At 51.8% G+C, this 19,791-nt stretch overlaps 1 protein-coding gene across 1 annotated transcript in view; it reads left to right on the top strand.

Moving 5' to 3' along the window:
- The window catches only part of KCNJ3 (potassium inwardly rectifying channel subfamily J member 3), a 52,461-nt gene extending 33,092 nt beyond the window's left edge, over positions 1-19,369 (top strand). The window contains exon 3 of the mRNA XM_054210198.1: positions 15,489-19,369. Coding sequence (XP_054066173.1) covers positions 15,489-16,075 — 587 coding nt within the window. The 3' untranslated portion in view covers positions 16,076-19,369. The remainder of the gene's footprint in view (positions 1-15,488) is intronic.
- Positions 19,370-19,791: the final 422 nt, after the last annotated feature.

Genomic DNA, 19,791 nt, shown 5'->3' with positions numbered 1-19,791 from the left:
CAGCCCGACGGGGCTTTTCCTAGAAGAAAAGCAGGAGACTGCAATTTAGGGTTGGAAGTCACAAAGAATAACATACAAAATTCACAAGGAAATGTCAAAAATGCTGACTGGCTTTTGGAATTTTCTGAAAGAAAAGGCACGATTTTCCCCAAAAGGTCAAAAAGGGCCCAGACTTACAGGATTTGAAACTAGCCCGGTGAGAGTTAATATGGGTACAATTCGAATGTAAGGAAAAGGGGTTGTAGATAAAATTAGAAACTCCTCGTAGGCATATGGTTATTTGTACAGTACAGCTTTGAGTTGTGGCTTATTTATTCTCCTGGGGTGCACATGGAAATAACAAGTACATCACATTGCAATATATATATAGTCACTAATTAACCTTCGCTGACTGCTGTAACAGTCTCACTCCTGTGCACGCCGCAGGAAATTATTTTCTGCTATATTATCTTCTTGATGCTTTGTATATAAACCGTAATGGAAGATGGGGCCATATGAAGAAAACAGCATTCAATAACTCTGAGCCTTATCTGCCGTTCCTGCCTTTGCATCAGGAAATGTTGGTCCTGTTTTATTTTGGGATTTTTTATTTTAATACGGGAGAGGTTTGATGATGCTGCAAATGAAGGCACAGCTCTGAAATGTTGTGCACCAGGTGATACGAGTGCACCTGTATCATCTGTAGAGATCAGTCAAATAGATTGCCAAGGGCAAAAAACCAACGCAAAATTACTGAATGCATGAAGAGGCTTTTGTGAAAGCTTGCCTGGAGGCCTGAGATTAGAGGGATGAGAGCTCAGTTGGTTGGGGAGGTAACGGGAAGATGCTCCGCACACTGGAGGAAGGGGAGACCTTAGATTTCGGGAGGCTGATTGGCACATCTCAAATCTGTGGAAAAACCTGGTTTTCGTTGGTTACAAGTGGTAAGGCTTCTTTAAATCTTCCTTACATTTACCATTGAGACCTTGACCCAGTACGTTAACTCAAAGAGAAGGCGGCAGCTGCCGGGTGGTCCCTGTACCTCTTCAGGTCCTTCACCCCGAAACCAGCCACCTTCCACCATGGCTTCTCCAGGAGGACGGAGAAGTTGACACCTCTCTGCCAAGGGAAAGGTGACCTTTCCAGAGGGTGGCACAAGGTCTGCAGACTCCCATGATCCCACGAGAAGGGGTTATGGGTGGGTCCTCCAGGGACCTCCATGCAGGGGGTGTGACGGCCGGTACAGGAGGGGACGGTGAAGGATGGATCAGGGCACCTCTGGGCAGGAACGCTGAGGGTGAGCTGTCTCATTTAGCTTCTTTTTTGTCTTAAAGCTGCTCACGTGTTGAGAGCTCCGGTCTAAGCCTGCCTCCAAACCACCCGGATAAAATCCTTCTAACAAGAAATAACGCTCACCCCTAGGACCAGTTGCACATGGAAAAGGGATGCTCTTCACTGGCTCCTGCGGGGACCTGGGCCAGGACCGTACCCTGCGGTGGCCTCCTGCTCACTCGTTGCGTTACCACTCCCACCGCTCCATCCTGAGGTAGAAGGGGCCACGGGGTCCCTTGTTGGTTGAGGGCTGAGGTTGCAGAGCACCTCTGTGTGGGAGAAGGGTGAGTGGTGCCCCCACTCACCGTCCGGAGGGCTCAGCCCACCGTTGGCCACCCGAGCTCTTCTCCCGAGCTTTCACCTGAGGCTGCCGAAGCTGTGCCGTAGGCATCGGGGACAAGAGAGCGTGACTCCTTCTGTGCTTGGCCCATTTTACGATTGTCTTTGTTACTAAGAAAGCATGGTGCGTGGCTTCATGTAGCCAGCAGCCATGCGATAGTAGCCACGCACGCTCTCTTCTAAGGAATAAGGAGGAAGTGAAGGTCCTGTGGCTTTTCCAAGAAAAGCATCTTTTGTCTTCCATCGTCTCTGCCTTAAAGATAACGGTCCGTCACCAGGCCAGGGTTAGAGACTGGCCTTGGCCGGGGACCGGCGTGGTGAGGTTCTGCTGAGCGAGCCCCGTCTTTGAAGGCTGACAGCCCAAGGTAATGGGCAACGTACTTCACCGCTCTTAGTAGCCACGACTGCTCAGATGGGAGGAATAAAACCCAGTTATGCCCCACCGGCTGCCCGGGGCTCAGTCATGGCCCTTAGGAAAATTACAGCAATTGCATTCCTCTTAAATAATGCTAAAAAACATCCTTAAAAAATACTGCCATTTCAACCTTAGCCTTTAGAGCATTCCCAGCCGGTCGGGCGGAGCGGAGTCTGCCCAGCTGGTATCAAAGGCAAGCCGTGGTGTGCGCTGGCGTGTGGGATCACACCTGGGTACGGCATGGTTTTGCCTCCTCGCTCAGGGCTGAGAGATGCAGCATCTGACTCCAGCCAAGCAGCGCGGTGTCCTCACCAAGGGGCGCAGAGCAGACTCGCTGAAGCTGGTCCCCAGCCGGCGGTGAAGGGCGTACAACGTGCCAGGGAAGGGGAGAAACCTGGAGGGAATGGTCATTACCTCCCAAAATGGAAATAGCTCTTGGCTTAGACGGATACGCTCGTACGTATTCCAGGAGCTACCTGCGACACCGTTAGCAAATTACTGCACAGAGGTGAGAAAATCCGGGGGTTTAAGGTATTCTTCTTGCTAAAGTTCGTGATTAGTTTGAAACCTCAGAGGCACTTCTGGACATATATACATGTACAATTTTCATGAAAACCTGAAACTGTTCTCAGGAAATGAAGCCTAATGAATGACTGTATTTGCAAGGATATACCGCCTGGTTTTCCACTCGTCTTCCTGCAGCTGTGTTTATTTTCCGTGGGAGCTGCCGGGACTCAGAGCACTATTTAAAACTGCGTATTTTGGGTGGGCACCTGGCTGGGCCTTGGCTTCTCCTGGAGAAGCATCCCGTTTCTCCCGGCCTTTGCACGGATGCTCTTCTTGCGGATTGCTTCTGAAAGAGCTGTACAAATACTGCTGCTTTTGTGGCTTTGCTGTAATTTAAGTGTAACTCGTAGCATTAAAACCCAGTAGAGATAATTGATGCTGGCGCTCGGGTCCCTGTAGCAACCTCTGAGGCCACTCTCCTGCCAAGGGGCACGCAGTGCTATGTTGAAGGGCACAACTTGTTTCCTAAATATATATATATGGTGTGTGTATACATATATATATGCATGGTGCAACAAGGCGTGTCTGGTTTGCTGAAGAGACTTTTGCAGCCCAGAGATTGTCAAGTCCAGCCCGATGCTCATTTTCCTGGCGCTGACAGAATTGATGCATCCCTTCCCTGGGAAATTCTGCGTGCCTGACATGTTTGCAAGAATGTTTGTCAGCTAAAACCGGAGACGGTGCGGCAAATGCTATGTTTAGTTCAAGGGATCTTGTGTTAAGCGCTGTGCATTAATTTTAAATACATGACAGAAGCTGTACCAGGCTGGGAGATGCTGGCGATGGAGCTGGGAGCTCTGAATGCTTCAAGTGCAAGACAGGCGCGCCCAGATAGATGCGGGTGAAAGAGCTGTAGCGAGGAAAGCGGGTTTAAAGATAACGTGGGGATTTATCTGCGCAGCAGAAAGGAGCCGAAGAGTCCCTCAGCACAGAAGGGGGTGGTTTGGGGTTGTTCGGGTTGCCAGCGTTAGGCAGCCCCCTTCCCCAGGCGGTTGCTGTGGGTTTGCTGTGGGCAGCCCCTGTCCCAAAGGTCATTTGTGCCCATCTCCCCTCTCTTTGGGGACTGTCCCCTGGTTTCCAGCAGCTGAGTACCGCTGTCACCCCCGGCTCTAGCCCCGAGGTACCTCTGGGGCACACAGGAGCACTAGGGCAGTCCGTCCTCACCGCAGTTTTTAAATACTAGTACACCGGGAGAGGACAGGGAATGAGGTTTTCCCTCTCTCGCGGGAGGCTCGGGGTCTGAACGGGGGCGTCCCACGTTGGGCTTTCTGTCTGAAGCGGCCACGGGCCAGCCGGGGCTGCAGGTCAGGGGCAGGACTCACACCTGTAAGGGGGCAGGTTGGTTTGAAGCAGGTCTGGGGATGAATTGGTTGCCTTTAAGCGTTCAGTGTTGCGAAGATACTCAGGAAATTAATAGGTGTGTTAGACCAACAACGCTAAATAAGGGATGTTTATTTCCCAGTTGCATTTCATCCTTCTATTGATACAGTTCATACCAAACGGCACATTATTTTCAACTTAGAAGCTGGCTGCCAGGTTTATGGTATATTTAAATATAACTCTCCCAGGCATCCCCTGAGAGCCTTTTCCTGCAGGGCAGATGCAGGCAGGGATGCTGGGATGCTGGGAAGGAGGCGCCTGTGCTGCAGCAGGTCCCCCCCAACGCCACTGCCCTGCTCCCTCCTCGCTGCAGGCAGAGATGCTCGTGTAACCCGGAGCCCGAAAATCCACGTAGGATACAGCCGTATGGTACAGCACCAGCAAATGCTGCTTTTCGATATGAAGAGAAATAGTTTTTCCATCCCAGGAAGGCAGTCTCTAACGGGAAATGCTTCTTCAGATTATTTTTTTTTTTTTTTAAGGTCTGCCAAACCCCTGAAGATTGAAGAGCTCTATTTTGGTGCTCGGCGGCATATGGCTGGGTGGGTGTTTGGAGGAGCACGGGGCCGCTGAAGAAACCGCGTATTCAAAGGGAAGGGCTGGGGCTTGCGTTTGTGTTTCTTGCCTCATAGTTAAAATGTTCTCATTTGAAGATAATTATTTATTTTAAATGCCTTTTTTTTTCCTTTTCTACCTGTCCGATTGGCAGAATTCCCTCACCTTTCCCTCTGGCTGTACTTTCCTGAGGCTTCCTCTGACCACAAACTGTGTTTAACAAAACAATCCCTTCTTCCCGTGCCTCGTCCCCAGCATCCCCGATGCGCAGTGATGTTGTGCTGCAAATCAAAACACTGCATTTTTGGCTGCGCTTTGGAGCCAGAACTCTGGTAATTGCAGAACCCAGCTTTTTTATGCTTACTGCAAGATTTGAATTGCTTACTTGCGATTTGAAGAGAAATCCAGCCCAGAGGCAGCTACCCCGGGCTTTTCTGTGAGCAGTCAGGGCGAGGAGGTGATTCAGGCAGCTCTTCCCTGGGCAGCCTCTTCCAATGCTTCACAACCCTTTCAGTGTAAAATTTTTTTCCTAATATCCATCCTAACCCTCCCCTGGAGCAACTTGAGGCCGTTTCCCCTTGTCCCATGGCCTGTTCCTTGGGAGCAGAGCCCGACCCCCCCTGGCTGCCCCCTCCTTTCAGGGGGCTGTAGAGAGCGAGAAGGTCTCCCCTCAGCCTCCTCTTCTCCAGGCTGAGCACCCCCAGCTCCCTCAGCCGCTCCTCACCAGACTAATGTTAAACAAAGCACTTTTATTTCACAATAACTTGGGGAGCTGCAAAGAGTTACTGGGTTATCCAAGATGTCCCCTTGCCAGCTGCAGTGTGCCCGCAGCCATGGGAATTTCTGCAGAAGTCCAGGGCGTACGTGGGCTGCGGTGCGCGGGCTGGGGCTGGGGACGTGGCCGGGGCCACCCCCACCTTCCCGGCAGGGCCACCGAGGCGGGAGGGCTCCGGTGCCCTTTGCTGCCGGCAGTGTGCCTTCTGTGTCTGCTCCAAGCTCTGTTTTGAAAACTTTATCGTGAGGACAGTTATCACAGGACTGTCTTATCAATAAAACTGAGAGAATACTGGAGGCTGCAGGGGGGTCTGGAGAGCATCCGCTGTGCTTTGTTAGGGCGTGGGTGGGCAGCTCTACTGTATGTCAGAGTACCACTTCATAAGTGTCGCCAGCTCCGAGTGTGAGCATCCTGTAAATATCCCCATCCCGGGAGAATGGGTGCGTTGCATCTCCCTGGGACCGTCCCCTGTTCCTCCCTCTGTCCCTTTCCTCCTGCCTGTGCCCGACGCCATTCCCGGTGCATCCCAGCAGAGAGCTGCATGGAGCAGGGAATTAAATACGTCCATTTTGGTGCTGCGGCTGCTCGTTCAATAACATCCCGGTAGGAGGGAAATGATGCAAAAACGGGAATGTGGCAGATGGCTCTGCAAAAAAACCCCTTCTGCTCCAAGGGGCTGAAATCAGCCCTGACGCACGCCTGCACGCAGGGAGAAGGGAACGGATCGGAGTCTCTCGGAATAATATGGGGGTTTTTGTTCAAAAAAAAGAAAAAGAGATAGTAAAAATACCCGGCCAGATTCTCAGATAGCATAAATTTCTGTCGCTGCATTAAACGTGCGTTAGACAGTTTTGTTCCGGTAACGGCGCTTCTGGCTCTGTTTTTCCGAAAGAATGGCAGGTTCTGCTGCAGCCGTCTGCGGGCTGAGCGCTGAAGGCTGCCGTGCTTTTATTTTTCCCCCTTTTTTGGGCTAAGTGGCTAATAGAAGGGAGGGAGGCGAGCTCGCCTGGCAGCAGCCTGTTGCGTTCCTTTACCCGGGAGCAGCAGTAGCGTGCGCGGTGCTGCCTTGCTCTGGGGGCGCAGGTTTGATGACATTGTCGAAACCTGCTGTAATTTGTGCTAATGACGGGCAGCCGCGGTCCTGGTAAGCATCAAGATGAGCTGTCTGCAAGACGTCAGAAAACTATGTGTGTGTGAGTGATTAAAAATTACCCTGAGAAGAGGACCGGATGATAAGAAAAATACCTTGGCTGTCACTGCTATTTTTTAAGTGTCAAGATAGCGCCTGGGAGAACAGCACAGTTTGAGTAAACCAGGGAGGTATTTATAGCGCCGGAGCATAAACAACGTGTCTAAATTGAGTAGCAGAGCAGAACCCTGGGTTTGCTATTCTCTGCGATGAGAAATTAAAGTGTTTAGCATAAGACTGATGTCTGACTCTTGCACGACCGTGCGCGTTGCGTTCCTCGCCTTGCTCTGCTCCCTTGGTTCCCTTCCTGCCAACAGGCTGAATTTGTTTAATCTCTGACCTCCTTTTCTTGGGGCAGTTTCTATATTTCAGTGGTAAGTGGTGATTAAGCATTAAGTGTTCTAGAAGGGCCTGCTGCAGACTTAAATCTCAAGAGAAACGATGCTCTCGCCTGAGGAGCTGGATGCTCTCCCTGCCCCGTTGTGTGTCAGACACCCGAAGGACCCGTCACCCGCCGTCCATCCGTCTGTCCCAGCGGTTTGTGTATTGAGTGGGTGCATGAGGATGTGCCCGGACCTCTGCTCTGGCGTCTTCTCTGCTGGTACCGCAGGCTCTGGGCAACGGCAGGCTCTCCGTGTTTTTTTTCCCCCTTTTTCTTTCTGCTATGGAAAAGGGATGCGGCTCTTGTGGAGCTGATCCATAGGGGTGCTGCTTTGCTTTCTGTCTCATCCCAGGACCTACTGGTGTAACGACCTACAAAACCAGAGGTAAGCTTACAGAATCCCAGAGCGTCCGGGGTCGGCAGGGACCCCTGGAGGTCACCCGGTCCCAGCCCCTGCCAGAGCAGGGTCCCCCAGAGCCGTCGGGCAGGAACGCGTCCAGGCGGGTTTGGGATCTCTGCAGAGCAGGAGACTCCACACCTCTCTGGGCAGCCTGGGCCAGGGCTCGGGCACCCTCCCAGGAAAGGAGTTTTCCCTCCTGTGGGGCTGGAAGTTCCCGTGTCCCGGTTTGTGCCCGTTGCCCCTTGTCCTGTGCGCGGGCACCACTGAGAAGAGTCTGGCCCCACGCTCTTGCCCCCCGCCCTGTAGCTGTGGCTGGGCATTGCTGAGATCCCTCTCAGGCTGCTCCTCTCCAGCGGAACAGCCCCAGGGCTCTCCGCCTGTCCTCAGCACAGAGATGCTCCGCTCCCTCAGCATCTCCGCAGCCTCCGCCGGACTCTCTCCAGCAGTTCCCCGTCCTTCTGGAAGCGGGGAGCCCAGCACGGGGCCCAGTGCTGCAGCTGTGGCCTCCCCGGGGCAGGGCAGAGCAGAGGGGGAGGATGGCCTCCCTCCACCTGCTGGCCAGGCTCCTGTTAATGCCCCCCGGGACACCACTGGCCTCCTTGGGCGCAAGAACAAACAGGGCAGTGTATCTGTTCATTTGTTACAGAAAGAAAAACCTCAGGTTACCCACGATTATCAAAATCTGCCCTATTTTCTTCTTCTTAGCAGTGCCCTCATCCCCCTCTTTCTCCCCTCTGGCTCCGTGCATTTTCATGCGTTCATGGAGCACCTTTTTGCAGTTGTTCCCTTTAGGGCTCTTTGTCTCTTGCATTTCAGGAAATGCCATGGTTTTTTTCTCTTTAACAAAAAGGCATTTTTTTTTATTGAAATATTACCTCAAAAGTAATCAGAAGCATTAAATGCAGAGATGGCAGGGGGGCTGCCCATCTCCCTTCTCGTAAAGAAAACCAGGCTGTGAAAGTACCGGGGCACTAAGGCAGAGGCTGACGGCAGCCAGCGGCAGAGGCTGGCAACCACAAATGGACAGGAAGTTTTATGGAGCTTCAAACTATCATCAAGTTTAATAAAAAAATACCCCCTGAAATTACGATGGGAAAATGTTGAAGCTAAAAATAGCTGTTCTTTCCAAATAGCTGGGAAGTGGTGGAGTTTAGAGACGGCGCTTGCTGTCTGCTCACAACCCCTTCCGTCAGGCTGTGCGTTCCCAGCCGTGCAGAGTGCAGCTCGTCGTTTTAACTCACATTAAAAAATAATGCGGCAACGAACACGGAGAGGAAAAGCTTGAGAGCATCCTTCGCTCCCAGCTCTGCTTCTGACCTCCCATTTTCGGGCTCCCATTTTCTGGTGGTCGCAGAACCGGGACAGCTGTCAGCGTTTCAGGTCCGGGGTGGCGCGGGGGCCAGGTGTTAACATCTGGGCGTCACGCTCTTGCTTAGCTAAATGCGATAAAACCAGCTCTTCTTTCCCCTATTTCCTCTACAGTCCTGGAAGAGGAGAGATTGCTGGGGAAATCACACAGCTCCTTTTTTCCCTACAGCTGTAAATCTTCCCCTAGTTCTGCAAGAGGGCAGGGTGGGTCCGGTGGGTTTTTATATCAGGTCTCACATCAAGTTGGGCTCTTGCCTTCATGGGCCTCAGATTGCAGTTGTGAATTACCTTAATTCTTAGTAATTAATTTAACATTGCTGGCTGATTCATTTTTAACACGTTATTTTTGAGGCTTTAGAGGTAAACTGCAGGTTTAAGGGAGGCAAACCCCCCCCCGAAATGCCCAGCAAAGCGTGTGAAGGGAAGAGCCGCCCGGCGGCGCGGGCAGGGCCCCGGAGCCGGCATGGATGCAGGTGGTTTAGCATGCAGGGCTCTGGCTCGTAATAAGAAAAAAGAAAAACATCTGACAAAATATCAGCACACGTTTCTTATGTTTGTGCGTTTTTGCGGGTGGCTTTTGCTGGCGGGCTTCTCTCTGCTGCCGTCCTGGCGGGTGGGATGCCAAGATCCCCCTTTTTGGTGGCCATTGGGACAATGCACTGTTGACTCGTCGTAATACCAAAATGCTTCTCTTTTTTTCCCCGGCTGGTTAAGATTCACTTTCCCGTGTTTCCACGTTAAGAAGGACACCTCCTGCTGTCCCCGCGCCCAGGCCCTGGCCAGAAAATTGCAGCCCAGAAATGCAAAAAGATTTAAGGGGAAATTCCTGGCATTACCTTGGAGAGAGAGAAGAGGGCCGTATAACCTTTGTATCCCTAAATGGCTTCTGAAAACTTTTGGGGGGGGCTGTTAAAAGCTTATTAGTGATCTGTGATTTGTCAACCCTCAGCCCACTTCTCAGTGAAATGCAAGAGGCCCGTATCAACAACTGCACGCCTGTGATTTTTTTTTTTCAAGGCAGTATATTCCTAGTTCTAGAAATTGCCTGAATACAGCCAGCTCCATCTGGGTGCTTTAGAAATTTAGACATAATTCGAGGGTTATTAAAGGATGGAATTAGTCAAAACGCTTATTTACAGATTTTTTTTTTGTCCTCCATCTGCCCCCTTTATGAACGGGGGGAGGCAGCTCCCAGCGGTGCTGGCAGCGAGTGGCAGCCATGGGATGCTTTGGATTTTGGCCATTCTCTGGCCGCCTGAGGAGGGACCGTGTGCGTGGGCACCTCAGGCCATGCTGAGTGTCTACAGCCAGCGCTAATCACGGTAATGGCTGTAATTGAGCCTGGCGTGGGGATGAAGGACGGGTTGCCCACATCCAGCTTCAGCGGGAACGTGGTGCCCATCGCCACCCAAAGCCAGCGATGGGGACGTCGTGGCCAACGTTCACGGGACGGGACTTTGGGCGGTGCAAGGTGACGCTGGATTTTTGGTGGTGGGTTTGGGGGCCATAGCCGTTGTCCTTTGGGATGCCTTCGCCTTTCCGGGGAGCTGGCCTTACCCTGTGGGGAATCTAGCAGGTATCAGGCTCATTAACTGAATTATTAGGATTTCAGATGCCGGGGAATTCTGACCCCAGCGTCACTCCAGTGCCAGCAGACCTCCTCTGCGTTGCGTGTTTATTGAGCTGTCAGCTGTGTCCGAGCATTTGCGCAACCCGTTTCTGGCTGGTGTTCCCTGGGAGTGGAATATTCAGCCTAAACCTGCCGTAGCCAGAGACAGGGAAAAATAAAAACTTAGTTTGCGGCTTGGCTGGGGGTGGGATAATTGCATCCACTTTTTCAGCTCGGCTAGGGCTCTAAAACCAAGAGTTCCACCTCATTAGAAATAACAATTTGTAATTAATAACTTATGATACGACAGATAGATGCATTTTTCTGCAGTGATAGCACTTGCTTCTGACGGAGTGAATGCTGAAAGGAGAAGGCATGGTTATTAAGAAAAAAAAAAAAAAAGATACTTTCATATCAAACACGGGGAGAGAAATCCATCGGTTTAACCCGTGCTCGTCCTCCAGAGCTGCTCTGCTGTGCATTATCTAAGGAAAAATTGGAAATTTTTCCTAAATGGGCATGGCTGGGATTTTCCTGTGTTACGGCCTGTGGCGTTACGTGCCGGAGTCTGCAGGGGGATGCCAGGGCACTACGGGTGGGTGTAAATGGCTGAATTTAATCAGTAGCAACATTTCTAATAATATCTCATACTAAAGCTTTCTTTAATGCCGTTCCAGCCTCTGCCCGAGGGGAGATGAGTCCCAAAACTTTGCCCTTGCCTTCCTTTAAGCTCATTATTCGTAATGCTTTGAGCACGGAGTCAGCTCCTGGTTTGTGCAGCAGGAATACAATTCCTGGAAGCAGCGGGAGGTGAGCTGGGTAGGGGTGGCCCCAAATACCCAGCAGTGAGGTTGGCAAAAATACGGGGAATTCAGGCAAAATGGCATTGCTTGTCCCCTGGGGAGCCCTGCTGCCGGGTGAGGATCTCTGCCTCGGACATAACGAACAATGCTTTTACAGCCTCTAGTTTTGAAATAATCGAGAGGTGTTGTAATCGGACACTTGGTTTGGGTTTTATGCTGGGATATATGCCTAAGCTCACCTCCTTTTCAGGTGGGTGGTTGTGGTTTTCACGCGGGCAGAGCTTTGCTAACGTGCCTTACAATCGCCGGCCGTCCACGGCTCCGGAGAGCACTTCCCGCTGGAAGGAGCGATGAACAAAACCTATCGAAACCTTTTCCTTTGACAAATGGATGGCTTTTTAATTATATGCACTGCATACAGCGTGTTTGCCTCCAAATGGGAGTTTAAAATTTATACGGCAAATGAATATTAATAATATAGACAACTTGGTAAAATTTTAACAGGCCCATTAACATGATGGAGGCATCGAAGGATCTGCTGGCTGCCTACCCTGCTGATGAATGACTTCTTCGGGAAAAGAGAAACAGCACAAAAAAAAAACCAACCAAAAAAGCCTTTGATACCAGCAGAAGGAGAGGAAAACTTATTAGCCTGGGCTGTTAGAGGCTGTTGAGCGCGAGCCCATGGCCACCGCAGCCCCCGGTCCCCTGCTGGGTGTCCATCAGCCGCCCGCCCCGCTGCCCGCCACCTCCCGCTTTACGCCTCTGAGGTTTGAAAGGCCAGAAAGAAACTACTTCTGCCTTAAAATAAAGGGCCCGTATTTATCCGAGCATTAAGTACCGGAAAATAATCCCGAAGTAGTTACCGAGAAGGGCTGTCGGTGGCGGGTTGTGCCCAGCTGCTCCTGCTTTTTCTATAGGAAAAGGAGGTGATGCCGGCTGATTGTCGGTGGGTGCTTTGCTGCCCCGGCGGCTGTGGGTGCGGGTCGGGGCAGAGCCGTGTCTGTCCCCACCGCGGTGATGCTGCAGGCGGTGTGTGGACCTGCTGGGGCTGGGCTTCATCCTGCCCTTCCTGGGGGAAGCACGGAATGGCTTCGGGCGCTCCAAGTGGGATGAGGTGCTCCCGGTGCGGGATGCAGACAGGGACGTGGTGCGGGATGCAAACATGGACACGGTGTGGGATGCAGACAGGGACACCATGCGGGATGCAGGCAGGGACACGGTGCGGGATGCAGGCAGGGACACCATGCGGGATGCAGACGTGGACACAGTGCGGGATGCAGACACGGGCACGGTGCGGGATGCAGACACGGGCACTGTGCGGGATGCAGGCAGGGACACGGTGCGGGATGCAGGCAGGGACACCATGCGGGATGCAGATGCGGACACGGTGCGGGATGCAGACACCTGCTGCGTGTTCTGCGCAAGGATGTGGATCGTGGCCCCGGTCACCGAGTGCCTTCTGCAGCTCCGTTGTTAGCGCTGTAAGAAGACAAAGGCGATGGTTACAGCCGGGCTGCTGCGAGCTGCCTGCCCCAGTGTCTCACAGCAGCGAGGGCCTGCAGAGCCGATAGCTGGAGTCTGAGGCTTTGCTGAGGAAACGGAAGGGGAAGGAAGGGCCGGGAAACACGGCGGAGCTGGAGGAAAATGGGAGAATTGATTTCTTGTCCCAGGGCTGCTCAGAGCACGCTAGCACCTCTTTGCATCGGCTGCTTAGCATGACAGGTATTCCCTGTAACGACGAGCTTATTAGTTGCTGCTGTTATCTTGAGAGGCTATTAAATAATTTGCACCCTCGCGTTTGTTAGTGAATAAGATAAATTGATTTTGAAGAAAAATTATATACCTGCAAATATTTATCTCTCCAGGGAGATTCCAAGGGGTTACATCAATGCAACAAAATGTGAAGCTGATCTTCCTAATTCCTTCAGCTAATACATTTTTTCCATAGGAAGCAGGGATAAAATTCGTCCTTTGAAAGCCTGCTGGCAGCAGCAGGTTTGGGAGAGGCAGGATGATGGATCAGGAGGCAGAAATAGCCCTGCAGCACAGTGGCTGGCAGGGATGGGAGAGCCCAGCACAGCATTGCCTGGGGCCAGCAGCATCGGCTGGGGCATCTCTTGGGGGTGGGGTGGGATGGGAGACGCAGATGGGGATGGGATGGAGAGATGGGGATGGGATAGGGATGGGGATGCAGATGGGGATGGGATGGAGAGATGGGGATGGGATAGGGATGGGGATGGGGATGGAGATGTGGATGGGATGGGATGAAGATGCAGATGGGGATGGGGATGCAGATGGGGATGGAGATGGGGATGCAGATGGGGATGGAGATGTGGATGAAGATGGGGATGGGGATGGAGATGTGGATGCAATGGGGATGCAGGTGCTGGCCTGTCCTGTGCGCTGGTCCCTTTCCCTGAGCCCTGGCAGTGTTTCTGATCCGTGGGTTCTCCCCACTCCCCGTTTTACACCCCCCCCATGGCATTTTGATAGCACACCTTTTACAATAAAGCTTAATTATTTTTGTGTGTGTTGCCAACTCAAAGAAACAGCCGTGCAGGGGGTTTCCGCCCAGCAGGCAGCTCTGCAGAGCCGCGTTGCTGTGGCCGCTGCGTGGCCCCGGCGGCGTCCCCACGGGATCATGCCGGAGGGGCAGCCCCCCCGCCCTCAGCAGAGCTTGAGACACAGTGATGGCCATGATTATCAACTTCCCTGTACAGGGAGACTTGCATTTCAAGCGATTTGTTATCTGAAGCGTAGGTCAGCGGAGTTAACCAGCCACCTGCGTCCCAGGCGCGGCAGAGCCGCTTCCATCCCTGGCTCCCGCCATTCGCGTGCGGGAGGAGACGCGGGCGCTGGCTCATGAGGTCTCCCTCCGAAGTCAGGTCTGGAGGAGCAGAGGGGGAAAGGTCTGGGCTGTGGCGGGGAAGGCGCGGCTAACGAGCGGCTGCAGAGTGAAGGACACAGATGGAAGAAGTGCTCACTCTAATTACCATTTTTCTAAAAATTGCAGGGTTTTGGTTTTTTTTTCCTACACCCATTAGGTGCGTGATTGCTTCCACTTCACTTAGTAAACAGAACTGAAACACATGGTGACTGGGTGAAGGTACCCCGTAAGTATGAAATGCTGTCCCGTGCGGGGCTGGGCGCCGGGGGGTGCTCCTGCGGGTGTGGGAGCGCAGGCACGGCGCCTGCCCGGGCCATGGGGGCGACGGTCAGTGCAAAAAAACCCCTGGGTTCATGTTTTGCTCCGAAGAGATAAAACAGAAGACAGAGTTTTATGTGTTGTGATATACTCAGACGTATTAGGAGTGGAAATCACTGCGCGAAACTAAAACTTTGGTTCCATTAGCGGTAACATAAAGTGTAATAAAATGTCATTTTTCTGGCTGTATGTCACCAGGCACATATCCATCCCCCGCTCCCCCTCGCTACAAGCCCCGCTGTCGTTTTTCTCGTGCCTTCCCAAGTTTCCTTCCATTTTCTCCTGACTTAGAGGCATTCTTGCCAGCTAAGCAGAGGGGGGTGTTTGCAGAGGTAGCTTCAGCTTCCTGAAAACCAAACATCACATTTCCAGTTTGCTATACTAGGATAAAATGGCAGGGTAATTCTATTTGCAGATTGCTACAGATGCCATTTAAAAAAAAATAATAAAAAAACAAGGAGCAGCAGGATTTCTTCTAGAAGCCTCCAGCGATCCACCGTCATCATTTCCCTCTGATTCCTGCGTCTGGATGGGTCACCGGGATGCGCAATTCTGGGCGCTCGGGAGGAGGGAGGCGGCGGAGGAAGGGCAAGGGCAGCGTTGTGCTGCTTTGTCATATTTTTTTCTCCCCTTCTAATTATTTGAAGCTTGGATCTCAGCCTGGCAGCGAGGGCTCTGTGAGCAGGTTGCTGGTGAAGCCCTTAAAGAGGAATTCGTGTATTTCGTAGGACATCCCTGCCGCTCGCTGGTGGGTCGCAATGCGCCGACACGGGCTTGGTTTGCGCATGGGATGCAGAAAGCGTGGGGTCTGGTTCCGCGTGCATTCCTCAGTGTGATGGAAACATGGAATAACTTAGTCATACTTTAAGATCCTGACAAGTCCAACTTTACTTCACTAATGTAATACCGGGGTTATCAGTTCCCTTTGTCAGCAGCACCTGCAGAAGCGGCCACGGTGGTAGGTGTGAATTATTCTTGCCCTCCTTCCTCTATTGCTGGCGCCTTTCCCCTTCAGGAGGACAGTTTAAGAGCTACTGTGTGTCAATGGCAGGCATGCCAATGCCTTTTCTTTTATGCATTTAAAACCAAAAAATATGTCTCCCTGAAATGTTCAACCCCCCCCAAGATTTATGTGCATCCACAATTGTCCATAACTGGTGGGAGTTTTTCTGCCTTGCTCGTTGCAGGGATGACGTGCCAAGCCAGGACATCCTATACCGAGGACGAGGTGCTCTGGGGTCATCGCTTCTTCCCCGTTATCTCCCTGGAAGAGGGGTTCTTTAAAGTCGATTACTCCCAGTTCCACGCGACGTTTGAGGTGCCCACCCCACCCTACAGCGTGAAGGAGCAGGAGGAGATGCTGCTCATGTCCTCTCCCTTGATAGCGCCCGCTGTCAGCAACAGCAAGGAAAGGAACAACTCGGTGGAGTGCCTGGATGGTCTCGACGAAGTTGGCACAAAACTGCCTTCAAAACTGCAGAAAATAACCGGGAGGGAAGACTTCCCCAAAAAACTCCTCAGGATGAGTTCCACCACCTCTGAGAAGGCCTACAGCATGGGGGATTTACCCATGAAACTCCAGCGGATCAGCTCGGTCCCCGGGAACTCGGAGGAGAAACTGGTGTCTAAAACCACCAAGATGATGTCGGATCCCATGAGCCAGTCAGTGGCCGACCTCCCGCCCAAGCTGCAGAAGCTGTCGGGCGGCGGCGGCAGGATGGAGGGCAACCTGCCGCCCAAACTGCGAAAAATGAATTCGGATCGGTTTACATAACCCGGCGGGACTTGGAGCTGCCGAGCAGAGCTGGAACTGCTGCTGGCAGGGGGGGCCGGAGAGCGCGTCCCCCCCAGCCCTTGGCGTGCCGGGCTCTGTGGTCCCCGGGGGCGCCGGGAGGCAGGAGCATCCCCGGGCAGCGGCGGCCGCGCTGTAAGTAGGACCCAGGGGACGACGGGGGTGAGCGGACCTTCGTTGGCATGTAGTATCACAACACGCATGCAATAATAGTGTGCAATTTTTGCATATAGTTTTATGGCATGACTCCTACTATATTTATACTGTATATCCTGAAAAAAATACGGAAGGGGGCGTTCCTTTCCCCTTGTATTTCTTAAGAGTAAGTGGTCGGTAAAACATGCGAGTGGGTAACTTTTCAGGGTAAGTTATAGTTTGATTTGAAAATGTTCTGGGTTTGGTTTTTTGTTTTTGTTTTTTTTTTCCTGATGTGGATCGTGATGTTTTGTTCAACAAAGTAGCTATGGTGCATGTGGTTTTTCTTAAAAGAAGGTATATTAGTTAATTCCTCACACCAAATCTGCTAGCCTTAAATTAACTGCTGGTTTCTATTTTGCTTTAACGTTTTCTTGGGGTTTCTTTTCCTGCATCTAGGCTACCGGAAAAAAAGTTAAAAATGTATTTCATAAGGTATTGTTTAGAGAAGGAACTTGTATTAATAAGCCTAGGCAAAACAATAAATACACGAGTCAAATTCACACTTTAGATACAGTTAGTAAAGATTTTTTTAAAAATCTTTGTGATTTATAATATACGTGCAAGAAACCCATTTTAAATAAGCAGGACGTGCTCGATTTCTCCTGTTGATAGAATAGCTAAACGTGAAAAGAGCTGACTGTCTCCATGAAGCCAAGCAGGCGTTTACTCCGGATGAACTGCGCCCCAAAGGCAGAGCCAATTCCCCCCAATTCCGCAGTGCCCGGATTTGGCTCCCTTGGCTTTGGGGGCCGGCGGCGATGCCGGGGATGGTGGGTCTGGCAGCGGCGTCCCGCCTTACTGCTTTCTCTATGGTGAAAATGATGTTTAAACACGTTCTGAACCGAAGTTGACCCTGTGGGTTTCAAAATGAGTAATACTTTGTATAAATGTTTGGTTGGATACCCTTCCCTCCTTGTGTTTGGGTTTCCTTTTCCACCTTGTTTCGCTCCGGCGGGGTCGAGCCGGGAGGGTTGGGGTGTTGGGTGTCACCGTGGCTCGCGGTGCTGGAGCACCCCAAAATGCAGGAGCTCGGCAGGGACACCTGTGGTGCGAGGTCTGGGTTGGGGGGATGCAGGTCGCAATGGCCTCCGTGGGCTCCTTCTTGGAGCAGGAGGAGGTCTGGGCAAGGTGGAGCGATGGGTAGCGCTGTCAGCTACGAAAACCACCACGAAAACCTACTGTCTGTAGGTCCGACCCTCGAGGCCACAGCCGGGGGGTCCCAGGCACGGCCAGGCGTGGGGCAGGACCTGCCCCATAGCTCCAGGGGTGGATGGGCGCTTCTGACTCACGGGCTCTGGACCACCCTGCACCGATGCCGATGCTTGCTAAATGACTAATAACAACAGAGCTCATGGTCTTTGAGGGAAAAAAAACCTGGTTTTGTTCCAAATGTTGGCATGGAATAAGAGCTCAGGAACTCCGCAGGGCTGGAGGGTTGGCTCGGACACCGCTGTGGCTCAGGGCTTTCCCTGGAATTGCAGCGTACACCCGCCGGTGGTACACCCGAGGACTTTTATACTGACTTCCGAGGTTTCTCTTCGTCGTTTATCGTGACTTTGAGTGGCACTGCATGCCTTTTACACCGGTGGCTGTACTTGAAGTCTCTGCTCGTTGCTGTTGTGGGGCAGGGCGTGCGTGGCTCCCCGTGTGCCGATGCTGTCCTCTGCGCGCGCGGTGAGCGCATTGATGGTGCGGCAAGGTAAAACCCGGACTTCTTTTCCCCCCGTTTGCTAACACTTCCTCAGGTTGCCTTGTAAAATACCGCTGATTTTTGTACCACACCTAACTCTTCTTACCAGTCCTTGACTGACAGCAAAAATAGCCACGTGCAGTTGCCAGGTGTCGAGAGTAAAACCACCACCGAGCCCAACCAAGAGCATTCATTGTCATGGTGAGCACCCAGCAGGTCCGGCTGGTTTAGAAAGCAGGGTCTCCAGCGGCGTGACCTCTCCTCAAAACCCCCTTTGGCTTATTCAGGGGGGTGGAGGACCGCTGAGACGCTGCCGGAGCGTGACCCAATGTCCCGCTCGGTGGCACTGCTGTGGTGCTGGTGCCCCCAGTGCTGTGGCTTGGGTACCAAAGCGCAGCCGCCAAGGTGGGGTCCCCTCCCTGGGACGTGGGGGTCCCACCTGGTGGGTGCCCGCCTTCCCCCAGGTCTCCCACCAGCTGGAGCGCTCAGCCTGGGGGGTGGCTCATGGTCCGGTTGGTGTTTCTTTGTGGAAAAGGAGATGTGGCGTGTCCCCAGAGTAGGAGCAATGGTGTTTCACCAGCCGTGTGCCGGGGCCGCCAGCATCCTCCCATCCGCGGGGACAATGCTGCGGGTCCTGCCTCTGGGAGAGCCAAGGGGCGGTTTCCTTTGGGAAACTTTGGGTGGAATCCGTGTACGAGATTGAGTTAAGGAGCAGTGCGGATGTCTTCTGCAAATTGAACTTAAAATAGGTGACAGGGAGAAGTGCCGTAGCTGTGAAACACACTGGCAATGTGAGTGGCTGCAGCCTACCCTGCATAAAAACAGCCGCAAGCATGTGAAACGCTGGGAGAGTGCCCTCACTTTTTTTAAATTTATGCCATAGGAAATATTAAGTTATGATTAACTGAAAAGTTTGATTTTTTTTTTTTTTTAAATCAGAATATGCAGCTGTCCTTGCCGGACGCCAGGTTTCTGAGGCTTGTGGCTTGTATTGCAACGCGTTACGTGTGCTGAGGTGACAATGTGCGCGTCCTTCATTAGTCTGAGCGAAGGTGCAAACACGGATGGTAACTTTCTTTAGTTATTGATTTTAGGAAGTTATTTCTGGTTACTTTTTCATTTTTATTGCTGTGGCCACTTTTTTTTTTTTTTTTTCCTAATTAACATTTTAGCCCAGCCCTAACGCTTATGCTAAGAAAAAGTAAGTGTTTGATTGCACAGCCGGTCTGTGTTCTCTACTGCTGAATTTATGCTTGAATTCTATTGTAAATTGTACATATTCAAATTAGATTAAACTAAATGCATTTTCTGGCATGCAGTCTATAACTGTATAAATGTACAAGTTTATTTGAATTATACAAAAATAACAAACTCTTGTATTCATTAATACTGCAAGCTCAGTTTTATCTAAAGCTATATTAAACTTTCAAAAATTGTTCGGTTTAAATGTGTTTGTCTTTTATCCAGTCTGCTTTTTATTACTTGAATAAATGGCTACGTATTCAAGCTGTTTAAGGGCTTCTGATCTCCCACTGAGTGTGTGCGGCCCCGATGTGCCCACGTCCTGCTGAATTTTTGAACTTCATTCATGAAGTGCCGTTTGGTGTGCGGCCGCGAGCCGGGGGAGCTCTCTTTCTCTCCGCACAGAGAAGGAGGAATTTTTGTCATTGTCTCCCCCATCCAGCCCCAGGAATGAAAGGAATCGATCCAGGCTATCGGATCCCTCCCCGTTAGAGCAGACCTTCCTCCTTGGTTTTTACTGTGAATTGCCCCGTTAGTGGCTGGGTGTCACCGCTCAGGGTGGGCAAAA

This window comes from Rissa tridactyla, chromosome 7, assembly GCF_028500815.1.
Source record: "Rissa tridactyla isolate bRisTri1 chromosome 7, bRisTri1.patW.cur.20221130, whole genome shotgun sequence".
Classification (NCBI taxonomy): Eukaryota; Metazoa; Chordata; class Aves; order Charadriiformes; family Laridae; genus Rissa; species Rissa tridactyla.
Note: the sequence above shows the minus strand (reverse complement) of the source record. Positions and strands in the feature narration are given on the sequence as shown.